Here is a 14,767-nt window from a genome sequence, read left to right on the forward strand (position 1 = left end):
CAAGGCAATGTCACATCAGTCCTTACGTTTTAGTATGTCACTGTACTGTACTGTTAATCTTTGTTTGACTACCTAAATTCAAATTTAATGTTGTTTTAGTCCCTTAACTCCCCCAGGTTAATATAACCCCCGTTTCCACCTGGTTCCACCAAAGTGGCTCCTGCCCCCAACCCCCTGCCCCCCCCCCACGGCCATATCAGTAAATTGGGAATCAAACAGAACTGAATTTCTCTTATAAGTAAAAAAGAAGAGAAGACTTCTTAAGATGGGAGAGAGTGATGGTAGGAGAGGTAGTACTTGTAACATCCACTACATGAACTGTAGCAGTCCAGTGCAAACACAACGAAAAGGCAATCGATCTTTTCCTAGTGTATTAATATCTGTTAATGAATGTGTTCAAGAATGACACAACTGGTCAACATTTTCAGCTGAGACTAGAGTGTAATATTTCACGGTTAAAAATAGGACATTAGGATGTCTTATCCATGTTTTGATACTGATATTAAACTTGTTAGTTTAAGCTGTACATTACATTTTGGAAGAGATCCAGCTCGCTCTGTTATTCGACATGGGCCACAGCGTCGGACATTACACTTTTGTTCATTATCGATGACATGTTAAAATCACAACCATTTACAAATTAATTTACAAATTTTCAATTCCTTATATCCTAGTTTGAGTATCTTTAAAACCGAGTAAAACAGTATAATACTCAAAATTCTGACATCGCTCACATATCGATTTGAATTAATTGCAGCTTAACGAGGATTTAATCGTTTTAAATCTTTGCGGCTTAAGCCACCACTGAGTACTACTAACGCGATGTAAACATCCTTCTTTACAAGGCTGTAGCTCTGTTAAAAACTGAATAATGTTATGCTCATTTTCGTTTCCATAAAACTAACAGACCTTGAAGAATTGTTTCTTACCTGTAAGCCATCGTACAGGAACAGAATTAAACATATCAAAAATATAATCAAGACTACTTTTTTTGAAGAAAATACATGGTCATCTGCAAATGTTTTCTCTTTCGACGGTTCTGTGGAATGAAAAGAAAAGAAATAAGGATGAAAAAATGATACAGAAGTCATTAATTAAGGTTCATATTACACAAAAATACAAGCACATGACATATTTGCAAGACATTTTGATATTTTAGCAATTTTTAGCAGTTATAATGCAGATCCATCCAATTAAGTTTAGTCTTATGGCTGTTAAGTATTTCCATTTTTTTAGATTTGTTTGGAAGTACTTCATAGCTTTTGTGTTAAAAACATTCATATATCTCTAATTGGTATAATGACATATATATATATAACATTAAAAATCTGTCCAGGTATTCGACGCATCTGAGCTATTAGATTCGTTTAGAACGAAATATTGACATTTTCATAATTATTTGAAAATTGATTCAGACCTTGTACACGAGAAAAACGAAAAAAAAACAGACAAAAACCCAGACGAAATTCTGGGCAATGAAAACTGTGTGTAAAATACATCTGAAGGTTAACTGCTATATGGGAAGGAGAGTTGAGTGGGCGGAGTCTCTGAATGTGATCACGGGGCATGGTGCGTTACCAGTTAGCGGATTGGATAGATGATAAAATTGCAAATGTAGATCGGAGACGGGTAAATGAGTGAGTGCAGTAAAATATAACATTATAGTCTGTCCAGGTGATGTAACCGATTTTGGACTATACCATTTGATTGGAATGCTAAAAATTCACTGTTAATAAGTTTGTTATCAATAATGAGAATGCCCTAACATTTAATCTGTCACAAAAGGAAACTTTGTTCTACACATCCATATATCAGGACTTTATATAATCACTTTCATCCATATAGCAATTAGTTGGTAAGCCCAATAGTTTGAAAACACTGAACAAATCGGAATACTGCCTGGTTTGCGTATTTAAAGGCAGGCCGCATGAACTAAATTACAGCAATTTTGCAGCAGATCTGACTTGTAACTGTGAAGATAGCTGAATGCTGATCCCATGATCGCTTATTATCACTTGACCAATAGTTCAATTGATTTAACTGTCTAAACACACTTGACTAATGTGAACTAACGCACATGTAGACAATACAGCTATATAATGCAATCAATATTGTCAGGATGACATGTATGCAGTAACGAGAAGACCAAAAAAGATGTCAATTTTACGATAGTGCTCGTATAACCGCCACGAGTCCTATCAGGCATAGACCGAGTCTCTCCGCTCTCTACAAACACGATCGACACTAGAACAAAAATAAGACATTAAAAGCTTTTTTAGTGACTGCATTATCACCTGACGTCAAAAAAAGCAATTATTTGCTTTGATATATACCTTTGTCGAGGTCTTCATACAGAGCTCTGTTGACCAATAAAGTGGAGGCTTGACCTCTGCCAAGTATAGGATCTAGACAGGTTTTCTTGCAGAGTAGAAGCAGAACCATCCCAATGATAGGTAACTGTGGGGAGAACATATGGAGAGTAAAAATCATTTGTAATGATAGGTAACCATGGAAGAACATATAAAGAGTAAAAATCATTGTAATGATAAGGTAACTATGGTAGAAGATATGGAGAGTAAAAATCATTTGTAATGATAAGTAACTATGGCAGACCATAGAGAGAGTAAAAATCATTGTAATGATAAGTAACTATGGCAGACCATAGAGAGAGTAAAAATCACTTGTAATGATAGGTAACTATGGCAGACCATAGAGAGAGTAAAAATCATTGTAACGATAGGTAGTTATGGAAGAACACATAGAGAGTAAAAATCATTTGTAATGATAGGTAACTGTGGCAGAACATAGAGTATAAAAATCGTTTGTAATGATAGGTAACTGTGAAAGAGCATAGAGAGAGTAAAAATCATTTGTAGTGATAGGTAACTGTGGGAGAACATAGAGTATAAAATTCGATTTTAATGACAGGTAACTGTGGAAGAACATAGATAGAGTAAAAATCATTTGTAGTGATAGGTAACTGTGGGAGAATATATAGAGAGTAAAAATTGTTTGTTATGATTGGTAACTGTGGGAGAACATACAGAATAAAATTCATTTGTAATGATAAGTAACTATGGCAGACCATAGAGAGAGTAAAAATCATTTGTAATGATAGGTAACTGTGGCAGAACATAGAGAATAAAAATCGTTTTTAATGATAGGTAACTGTGGGAGAACATAGAGAGAGTAAAAATTGTTTGTTATGATAGGTAACTGTGGCAGAACATAGAGAGAGTGAAAATCATTTGTAATGATAGGTAACTGTTGAAGAACATATAGAGAAAACACCATGTGTAATGATAGGTAACTATGGCAGAACATACAGAATAAAAATCATTTGTAATGATAGGTAACAATTGAAGAACATATAGAGATTAAAAATCATGTGTAATGATAGGTTACTGTGGGGAGAACATATAGAGAGTATAAAACAGTTTTAGAACTTTGAAGCAGATTTTATCATTTGGTCGACGAAATACTTACCAAACCCTATTACCTAATTATGGAAGTTTGTTTTATGTCCCATTTTTACAAAAATGAAGGTGCCATTATATATATTCTACAGTCTGAACATGATATATCAATTCCATAATAGCTCTGAAAGCTCAGTATGCCTTTTAAATTTCCAAAAACAGGCAAAAGCTATAAATAGGCATACCATGACTTCGTTGAGCTTTTTTCATGTGAAACATGCGAGCAAGATTTCAACATTTTCTGCACCTTTTGAGTTATAATGTTTAACAAGAGGCAGTACAAGCATACATAACTGCACAAGCACGCACACACACATAGATTCACAATAACCCGAGCTCCCTTTGTCTTCTGCAAGGGAACTAAACTAAATAATGCACTTTTATTGTAAGGTGATAGCTTGACCTCTCTTCCATGAAACGGTGATGCTGAGAGCAAAAATCTTATCGTCAAATGGGAAAGTCGAGGCAAATCAGTAAAAGCAAGCAGTAAACACCGAACCCTAAATCGGCTATTTTGGAAACGTTTCGCACGAACACACTTTGCTGGTACTATAACGGAACGCATAATCTAAAGGACTTCTATTTTAAAGTTTGTAATGTGACGGGTTACCTCAAGCTATCCACAATGAACCCATATAAAGGGAACAGAATATATTGTTTTTCCTGGCACTCAAGAGCAAGAAATGTCTCTACCATCTTAGTAAACTGTAGATTTTTACTACAAATAATATTTTTACATTTTAAGGTAACAAAATATGCAATTACAAATTCTCAGTATTGGTTGGGACTGTCAGCATGCTAAACAAGAGCCCAAGGGCACTGTGGTTCCTTGTGTTATGAAATAGTGATACCATCTCTTTGATGTTACCGAAACACTCCATCGAGACACCTTACAGGGCCTCTTATGTGTTTATCTAGGTCATGGATTCAGTTTTCCCACGAGAAGTTTTTAACTATCTTATTGAATCTTGGTACAGGGCCTTTTTCCCAAAATAGATTCCATTATGTCTGTGGAACATTCGAGAAGGTTCTCTCACGTGGTATGGAAGTTTCCATAGAAAGGGGATGGACTTCCAAACTCCCAACCAATCAGGGCAGATCAGTGCCAGTGCACTTATTTTTATATCGTTAGGTTAATACAGGATGGTCAGGTCATTGGCTGCCTACTGATTGTGCGCAGAGAGATTTTATGGAAGTAAGGTTTAAAAGGAAAAGGAGGCCGAAAGTTTACGCACTCCGTCAGCAAATTTATCACTTGATCAGAAAATTTATCACTCCGCCGAAAGTTCATCACTCCTAATTGTTTAATTGACGGAGTCAAGTCAAGTCAAATCATTGTAATTTAGTTTTATTTGTAAAGAGAATCGACAGAGAAGAAATTATACCGAATCAATAATCAAATCCTATCTCGTCAAATTGTTTTTTGTGTGTGATGTCATTGTTTTCTTCCGTTCGAGACATCTCCTGAAGAAGCGTAAATACGGCATCAAGACATCCCAGTACCTTTCTATCGCGAGTCCCGATATAGTTTTACTATCGGAGGAGCCGGGCTCGTCACAATATTACATGGTGGAGGTCGGTTGCTTTCTTCAGGAACAAAATGGTAACGGAACTGTTCACAACTTTCGTTCGTTACGATCAATAACGAACAGGAGAATTTTTTGGCCCGAAGACCTAACGAGGAACACAACGCATGTTCACGACCTAGCCTAACGGAAACACTCTACGAGGGAAGACGGCCTATACTAGTCTAAGCATGTACACCGGAACCACTGATCGTACACTAACGTTAATCAACCCAGCATGCACTTCGCGTTTGAACATTCGCGCAACTAGTACGTAGAATACTACAGCTCTAAACATCAGAACTGAACATTTTCGCGATCTAAGCCTGGACTCTACCCGATGCTAACGGCAAACGAATCTGAAGTTCTTACGAGATGTAGACCTACCTGCTACTACCTACAGTACCTGCTACTACCTGCCGCTACTAGGCTACTACTACTACTGCTAACCGAGGGACTTCAATCATCGTTTGCAGTTCCACTACCAGTTCTTAGTTAAACTTAAGGGTGAGTGAAATCATGCCAATTTGTATCCCAACCCCTATTTGAGATCAGAGTGTACCGTTAAGTTATTTTAATCGTGTCCATGTATTGCATATTTGTTATTTGTATTTAATTGCGGTCGATAGTGTGTTCAATTAAGTAAAGGCTCGTGTTGTATACTCGTAACTAGCCTACTTGTAAGTTATATTCAGCATAATGTCCGTCAGTGAACAGGAAACTTCTACCTCTGTTAATGTTATGCAGAAACATAGGCCCACTGATTTTTTGCCATCACGATTTCAGGGCGATGTAATTGATGCAGATTTAGCCGAAGCTCATTATTTGGGATTTGAAGATTATTTAGAGGTGCATAAATTGCCGTCCCAAACCACCCCTGAGGCTGTAGCGGAAGAATTTAATGAAATATGTCGCATATTTAAGCGAACACTTAAAGGCCAAGCCAGACTCTGGATTGAAAACAAAAATTTTTCAACTATTGCTGATCTTCGCAAGCAATTCCTTGCTCGTTTCAGTCCAGGCACTTCTTCCTACGCTAAATCACAGGCATTTCATGCATTAAGCTATACGCCAGGTGATACAGCTCAAGCACATTTGGTCAAAATTTCCAAAGCTGCAGCACAATTAAGTTTATGGCGAGGACCAAATTAGAGATAAATTCATCTCGACCCTGCCTTTGCAATGCCGCTCAGCAGTGTTAATGTCTGCATCACCAGAAGCAATTGCAGATTTGGTCAAGAAAGTACAGTGCTATTTTGACTTGCAAATCCAAAGTCAACCCACAGCTTCTTCCGAACTATTTATGGCAATGCACGACAAAGCGTCTTCTGTTCAGACTCCTACTATTTCTGCATCTTCTGAGATACACGAGTTGTGTACCAAAATTCAGGAATTAGAAACTAAGTTTGATCAGTCACGTAGGTCAGAATCGCAAGACAATCCAAAAGATATGAGGCAAAGGTATAGTTCTCGTGATTCTCGTGGTCCTAGGACAGGTCAGAATAATAACAGGAGAAGGTTACCATATTTTAATCCTTCAATCACATGTTACTACTGCCAAAATCGAGGTCATTTTGCACAATATTGTCAAATTCGCCTAAGCCATGAAATGGAGGCTAAGGTAAAGAAAGTACCAACACAGAATTTTCATTAGGGAGCACTTATGATAGCACTCATCATACAGTGACTCCAGACAAAGTACCAAGTAAAGGAAGATCGAAACGTAAAGCAAATAATATTTGGAAGAATAGTAATATTCCTAGTTCTAAATATACAGGGAACGACCGTAATGTGGATATTCAACTGGACACACGTAATTTTGTAAGAGGTACTTTACATGATGGTAAAGGAATTTCATTGTTGTTTGATAGTGGAGCGACACGCTCTATCATTTCTTCTTCTACAGTGCAAAATTCAAAGTATTTATCCTCTATACAACCAGTCTCAGTTGATGTAGTAAACCTAAAGTTGGGTAATGGTCAGTTTATTCATGCGTATAGCACGATAACATTTCAGGTCAAAATTCAAGGTCATGAATTTCAGCTTTCTGCTTTAATTGCTGCAAACCTGACAGGTATTGACTTAATATTAGGTAGTCAAACTCTGAAGGAATTGAATGGATCTTTGGACTTTACCACAAATTGTTTTAGAATTAAACAAGCCAAAGTCTTCCTTAGGCCAGTGCAGAGATTTGTTATTTACCCAGGTCAGCAAAGATACATTACCGTACAAGGACGTCTTCCACTATATGCACGAAATGCAGATGTGGTTATTAAACCGTTTCCTCTAATATCTCGTATGTGTCCTTCACGAATGTTAGTGAAAATGCATAAAGGTAGAACAAAGATTCTACTAAGGAACATGGGTAATCAGAAATTTTGTCTGCATCCTTCTCGCACAGTGGCTCATTTAGATTTAGCAGATTCATTACGGTCACAGAAGACATACCTACTGATTCTCTAGATTTTCTCAATGTCATGAGAGACATCGAAAAACCGTCTCTTTTTCAAACCAATTCTAACTCTAAAGAGAATCGTGATGAAATTACACGATATAATTTACATCGATATCCACATTTGACAGCCGATGATCACCTGGTTTCCAAATCCGAACAGGAAATCATGAGAGATAACATTAATTTGGAACAAAGTATTCTAAATGCTTCAGAAACAGAAAGCATATATGAATTTCTAGACTCACATAGAGATGCATTTTCTCTTTATGGTGAATTATCTCACTGTCCAAATTATGAGGCTGATATTACTCTTACTAATGATGAGCCATTTTACATACGTCCCTATAGACTTTCAGATGAGGACAAAGTCATTGTCGCCAGTGAGCTAGACAAATTAGTGCGATTAGGAATCTTAGCGGTAGGACATCAGTCTTATACTTCACCGGTTTTCCTCATTCCAAAGAAGGGAACAAAAGACAAAAGGGTTGTCACAGATTTTCGCTACTTGAACAGTAGAATAAAACGTCTCAATCACCCATTTCCATTGCTGAATGAGACTATCCGTACCATAGGGTACTCTGGAGCCAAAATTTTGGGTGTTCTTGATTTAAAGTCTGCATTCTTCTGTCTGCCACTCAGTGTTCATGCACAACAATATACAGGTATTGCTTCATTTCATGGAGGAAAGCATTATTATTATAAACGCTTACCACAGGGATTGAATTTATCTCCAGCGATCTTTCAGTCGCAAATTAATGATATTTTGGCAACGATCCCAAATTCAAATAAGTTCTGTATTGCTCATCATGACGATATAATTGTGTACAGTGCAGACAAACAATCGCACAAACAACACCTAAAGGCAATTTTTAAGGTTTTAATGGACAACGGATTGAAAATCTCTCCGAAAAAGTGTAGCATTTTTCAAAATTCAGTCCGATATATGGGACATTTGCTCTCAATAACCCCAGAAGGTGAGGCTTGTATCCAACCTTTGCATGATAGATGTGCAGCGATTAGGAACACACCGAAACCACACAATGTTAAGTCAGTAAGACGATTTGTAGGTGCAGTTAATTATGTGGCTTCGTTTTTCCCAAGTATTCAAGCACTATTGAGACCATTACATCATTTGAGTCGTAAGAGAAAGGTATTTAAATGGACAGAGGAACATCAGAGTGCATTTCAAAGTATTAAAGAGTTGTTGTGTAATCCACCTATATTGCATATGCCACAGAAATATGGTCGTTTTGTATTATATAGCGACACATCACGAGTAGCAACAGGATCATACTTGACCCAAAGAGTTAATGGCAAAGAGAATATTATTGCATATTACTCTAAGATATTACCACCAGCATGTCAGAGGTATAGTGTAACTGAATTAGAAATGATGGGTCTATTTATTAATGTGACAGCATTCAAACATTTATTGCAAAATGTAGAATTTGAGGCATATGTTGATCACTCTGCCATTGTTGAATTGTTTAAATCAAAACAAGAACCAGCAACTTCACGCTTACGTAAGCTTCTGTTCAAATTGTCAGAATATACATTTCAGGTGGGTTATAAGAAAGGCTCAGAATTGGTTTTGGCAGATTATTTGTCTAGAGCACCACAGGAATTTCACTCTGAAATAGATCAGGTTGCTCAAGAGGTCAGTTCTTATGAGGATTTTTCAACTCTACCTAAGGAGACATTTAATCCAATCATGACAAGGTCAATGGCAAGGTCAATGGGAGTCAAAGTTCCAGATTTATTTCCGAATAAAGTCACTAAGGAGTCCAAGCAGGATTCCCCAGCCAAAGTATCAACAAATAGAGTTAATAGGACATCCATTCCTAAGGCAACACATGATCATGTTATGCAGAGACCACAATCTGAGTCACAAAAGAGGACAACACCAGTTGTTTCTACTGATAAGAGAGAAACATATATTCAAAGGCCTACTATTACTATGCCGAGTGAAAATGGACCTTCATTTAGCCCAGACATGTTAGTTGTGCCAAATTTTACAAGTGTTTCTCAACCTTCAGAGCCAAGATTAGTGGATCAGAGTAGACATAGAGTGCAAAAGGTAGTCAGAGAACCACCACCAGAATTATTTGCTCAGCCGAAGCCAGTCATAACAAACATTGATCATTTGGTTACAGGGCACATTCCAAAACAAAAGGAATTGAATAAAGTCATGAAGGCAATTCAAGGAAAGCTGATCAAAAACTATGATCTGCCATTTGATGTAAAAGAGTTGCAAATTCAACAACAAACTTGTCCTTACTACAAACCAATTTATGATTTTCTTGCACACGACATTATTCCAGGTAATGTTAAGCATGCTAGAACTGTTCGTTCTCAAGCAGAGGATTATTTGTTATGTAATAGTTTGTTATTCAGGATATTTTTGCATGAGACTAATGATGCTAAGATGACTCTTCAGTTAGTCGTACCTGAGACTATGGTAGAACAGATAATATCTCGATATCACGATGACTTGTTAAGTAATCATCAGGGTGTAATGCGTACATATTTGACCATTAGACAGCATTTCTATCTGCGCAATATGTTTCAACGCATCAGTAATTATATTCAGGCATGTCTCCGTTGTCAAGAATTCCGTAAGAAACCGGACAAATTGAGACAATATCATGCTCGCATTCCTGATTCTTATCGTCCTTTTGACAGACTTAGTCTGGATTTCAAGACTATGCCCACAACGGCTACAGGATTTAAACATTTGATGGTTGTTTGTGATGAGATCACTAGATTTGTTGTATGTGTTTCTCTTAAGACTCTTGATGCTGAAACAATATGTGAAGCATTATTGCAGAGGGTAGTCACACAACCTTTGGTCCACCGTCTTGTATCATAAGTGATGCGGCAGCTTCTCTTACAGGAAAATTAGTGCAGCTCTTAAGTAAGGCTTTAGGCATTGAACAAAAGTTCATCAGTGTAAGCAATCATGGAAGCTTACAGGTTGAAAGACACATTCAGACTCTTTCAAATTTCCTCAAAGTGAACTTAAATCAGTTTGGTATGGATTGGGTACGATTTGTCCCAACATCAGCCTATGCATATAACACATTTTCCTCTCCTCAGTTGGGTAGCTATAGCCCATTTGAACTTGCATTTGGACGTAAGCCACCAAATCTTACAAATTTATCATTTAATCCAATGGCAGGATTATCACAATATCATGGAGAATATGCTGCATTGTTAAAGAAACGATTTGATCATTTGTCAAGGGTAATGTTAGTCTTACAAAAGAAGCAACAAGATGCTCAAAATGTTAAGATAAGTGCAAAACTGGACAAAGGTGCAATTTATTCAACGGGTCAATTAGTGTATCTGTATAAGCCAACGTCTTCTTCCTTGACTGCGAACTCTCGCAAAATTGCTGCAGAATGGTGTGGACCATTAGTGATCCATCAAGTTTTGGATAGGACTCATTATTTGTTGGCCACTCTCAAAGGAGAAATTCTTAGTGATGTATTCAATTATAACAGGCTTAAACCATGTTTTGTAAGAGCATCTTCTGAGACTAAGAATATCACCAACATTCAGAAATTGCGAAATGTCTTGAAAACAAAGGGTTCATCAAGTGAAAAGGTTGCACGAATGCGAAATGTTTTGAGTAGTAACACTTCTAATGCAGAAAATGTTAAAGTCATGCAAGATGCACATATTGAGTTTCATGATGAGTTTGGTGACATTTTGCCAGGGGTAACTTCAGATCACATCATGTGTCTTATGACCACTAAGCCAATGAATGTTGCATCCTTTTTAGAGAATAGAGCACATAATGAAGGATTAGCAATTCCATATCCTTCCATGAAAGATAGCATATTAAGGCAAAAGAAAGTTTTTGCAAATGCTCCACAAGGAGACATGAAAGTCCAACGTGCTCGATACAAATTGGGTGAATTACAGGTTCTGGTCACCTATCAGACACCATGTTTTCCAACAGGCTTTAAGAGTCATTATTTTTGGTGGAATGTAGGAAAATATTCCAACACAGGGGAAATAATAAATTTTCTCCATGAAAAGGGATTGAACATTACAGGCAATCCAGGCAGGATGTTGCAAACATTATATGGTTAATATGTATAACTGCATATTGCTTTAAGTTCAGATGAACAGGTGTTTTACCCACGATTGTATGAATGGAATGTGTCATTGCAATTACCTGCATACCTTTTAAGTGGAAGTCATTGTACTATTATGGTGTAACAATATAAGCTTTATTGTTAAAACCACCACCACCTAGTTTCATTTTTTATGACAAATGTGTAATGAGTATACCTTATTTTTCCTTATGAATTCGTTCAAACGTTTACCCGGCAATTAGAACATATCCGGAATATTAGCAACATGGGTTTTCATATATTGAGAAATATTTTAAGGATATTTACATTGCATCATTTATGTTATATATTGAAGGCTATTCAGAGACAGCATTGAAGATATGCAACTTTTGCTTACAGCAACAGTTATCGAAGCAAATGAAAGTATAGATCTTTGAGGAAGTTATGTATATATTTTCTTTTCCTCAAATATTCATTCAAAAGTAAATTTCTTCAATGATGAAGCAAGAAGTTTAAAAGAACAAGATGTTAAGTATTATGTAAATTTGAAGAAAGATTTGTTGATGTCATAGTCTATGGGGTCTCTTTTATGGTATCGAATATCTAGTACTTTGGTACTTTACTAGATCATTTCAGAGTGCATACCTAGGGTCACCATGCTATCGAGTCACATTTTCTTGAGGTGAATGTATATGATTCACACGGTTTCAAAACAGTTTTGAAACTATGACTTCATTAAAGAGGAGGTTTTGTAAATGAGTTTGTAATATTTTAAGGTTCTTTTTTTTGTGTACGAATTTTGCATGGAACGTCAAGGTGTTCTGTTCAGTTAAAAGATAACTAAGTCAAGTTTTCTCTGATCTCTCCCCAAATCACGGCATGATTTCACTTTTGATATAAATGTATTATTGATGTTTGAAATGCATAAATGTATTTTGTAAGAGATACTGCATATTTTGCTGTGTCATGTAACTTTAAGATATCGTAATGATATTTTTTTTTAGATTACATCATATGATGTCATCAATATTGAAGAGGTACACAAAAAATTTTCATGGAGATAGTGTCAATGTATATACCATATGATCATATTAATAATTCGTAACCTAGATGTTAACCTTTGAGATATATGAAGGCCATTTATTGAAGTCAATGAATATTAGTGAATGTGCTTACAGTACTCTACCTTCTTGAGATAATGATAAGTTAAAGCAGTATGATGTTAAAATTTTGGAGTATCCAAAAATTTTAAAAGATTGAGGGGGATGTTATGAAATAGTGATACCATCTCTTTGATGTTACCGAAACACTCCATCGAGACACCTTACAGGGCCTCTTATGTGTTTATCTAGGTCATGGATTCAGTTTTCCCACGAGAAGTTTTTAACTATCTTATTGAATCTTGGTACAGGGCCTTTTTCCCAAAATAGATTCCATTATGTCTGTGGAACATTCGAGAAGGTTCTCTCACGTGGTATGGAAGTTTCCATAGAAAGGGGATGGACTTCCAAACTCCCAACCAATCAGGGCAGATCAGTGCCAGTGCACTTATTTTTATATCGTTAGGTTAATACAGGATGGTCAGGTCATTGGCTGCCTACTGATTGTGCGCAGAGAGATTTTATGGAAGTAAGGTTTAAAAGGAAAAGGAGGCCGAAAGTTTACGCACTCCGTCAGCAAATTTATCACTTGATCAGAAAATTTATCACTCCGCCGAAAGTTCATCACTCCTCATTGTTTAATTGACGGAGTCAAGTCAAATCACTGTAATTTAGTTTTATTTGTAAAGAGAATCGACAGAGAAGAAATTATACCGAATCATTAATCAAATCCTATCTCGTCAAATTGTTTTTTGTGTGAAGTCATTGTTTTCTTCCGTTCGAGACATCTCCTGAAGAAGCGTAAATACGGCATCAAGACATCCCAGTACCTTTCTATCGCGAGTCCCGATATAGTTTTACTATCGGAGGAGCCGGGCTCGTCACAATATTACACTTGCTTGGGGTATATGACAATACACATCATATTATCAAGCAAGATTGGGCTGAAATAGTCCAAGTAATTGTCCTACATGTTCCCATTAAGTAACCAACACTATAGCCAACACTTTTGTGATCACAAAATGTAATCGGATTTTTTATCAAAAGGCACTTTTGAGATCTAAATATGGCGTCGAAAATGTAAGAAATATAAGAGACCTACAAGCGTGTCAACAGATATGATAACAACGGTGACCTCAGATGACATGACCTTGAAGTTTCAAAATGTTCCACCACCCCATTCACAACTTGTCCCAAAATATCAACCATGTCACACCTTGGCATTGAGATTTAATTGCATTAAATGTGTCAAAAAATTAACTTTTGAACTTGTATGTAACTTCACACACAAAGGTCACCCGGAGGTCAACCAATTGACATTTTTGATCGGTGAGACCTAAATAGAGCATGACTGTAAAAATTCAAACATTTTTTCTTTGCCCATTTTCTCCCCCCATAATACTACTTTTTTAACATTAGCTGACCTTTGGTGACCTTGGATCACATGACCGTTAAGTTTGAAAATATTCCCCTATACCATTTGCAACTTGTCCAAAAAAATCAACCTTGTCACACCTTGGCACTGGAAGTTATTGCATTAAATGTGTGAAAATTAACTTTGACCTCAAATAACTTCGCACACGAAGGTCAAATGGGGGTCAACCCATTGACATTTATGATCAGAAGGTACCTTTAACATCTGAAAATAGCATCGAAACTGTAAAAATCCACAAAACACGAAAAGGTCACCAGAGGTCAAATTGAGGTCAAGGGTCACCCAGATGCGGGTCGACAATTGGATTACATTGGAGCAACTCCCAACCCTAACGGACAATTTGTTCTTAAGTTGTCGCAAAAATACTAGTTTTTTATCATTAATTGACCTTTGGTGACCTTGTATCACATGACCGTTAAGTTTGAAAATATTCCCCTATACCATTTGCAACTACTCCAAAAATATCAACCTTGTCACACCTTGGAACTGGGAGTTATTGCATTAAATGTCTGAAAATTAACTTTGACCTCATATAACTTCGCACACGAAGGTCACACAGGGGTCAACCTATTGACATTTATGATCAGAAGGTACCTTTGACATCTGAAAATAGCATCGAAACTGTAAAAAATCCACAAAACACGAAAAGGTCAC

The 14,767-nt window shown here is 36.7% G+C and overlaps 1 protein-coding gene across 1 annotated transcript in view; it reads right to left on the minus strand.

Moving 5' to 3' along the window:
• Positions 1 to 14,767, minus strand: part of LOC139961091 (major facilitator superfamily domain-containing protein 4A-like) — a 99,266-nt gene that overhangs the window by 45,299 nt on the left and 39,200 nt on the right. Inside the window, exons 4-5 of the mRNA XM_071959975.1 lie at positions 2,334 to 2,457; positions 930 to 1,039 (exon numbers count right to left, since the gene is read on the minus strand). Of these exons, the coding sequence (XP_071816076.1) occupies positions 930 to 1,039; positions 2,334 to 2,457 (234 nt within the window). The remainder of the gene's footprint in view (positions 1 to 929; positions 1,040 to 2,333; positions 2,458 to 14,767) is intronic.

The sequence above is a fragment of the Apostichopus japonicus genome, chromosome 20 (assembly GCF_037975245.1).
Source record: "Apostichopus japonicus isolate 1M-3 chromosome 20, ASM3797524v1, whole genome shotgun sequence".
Taxonomy (NCBI): Eukaryota; Metazoa; Echinodermata; class Holothuroidea; order Aspidochirotida; family Stichopodidae; genus Apostichopus; species Apostichopus japonicus.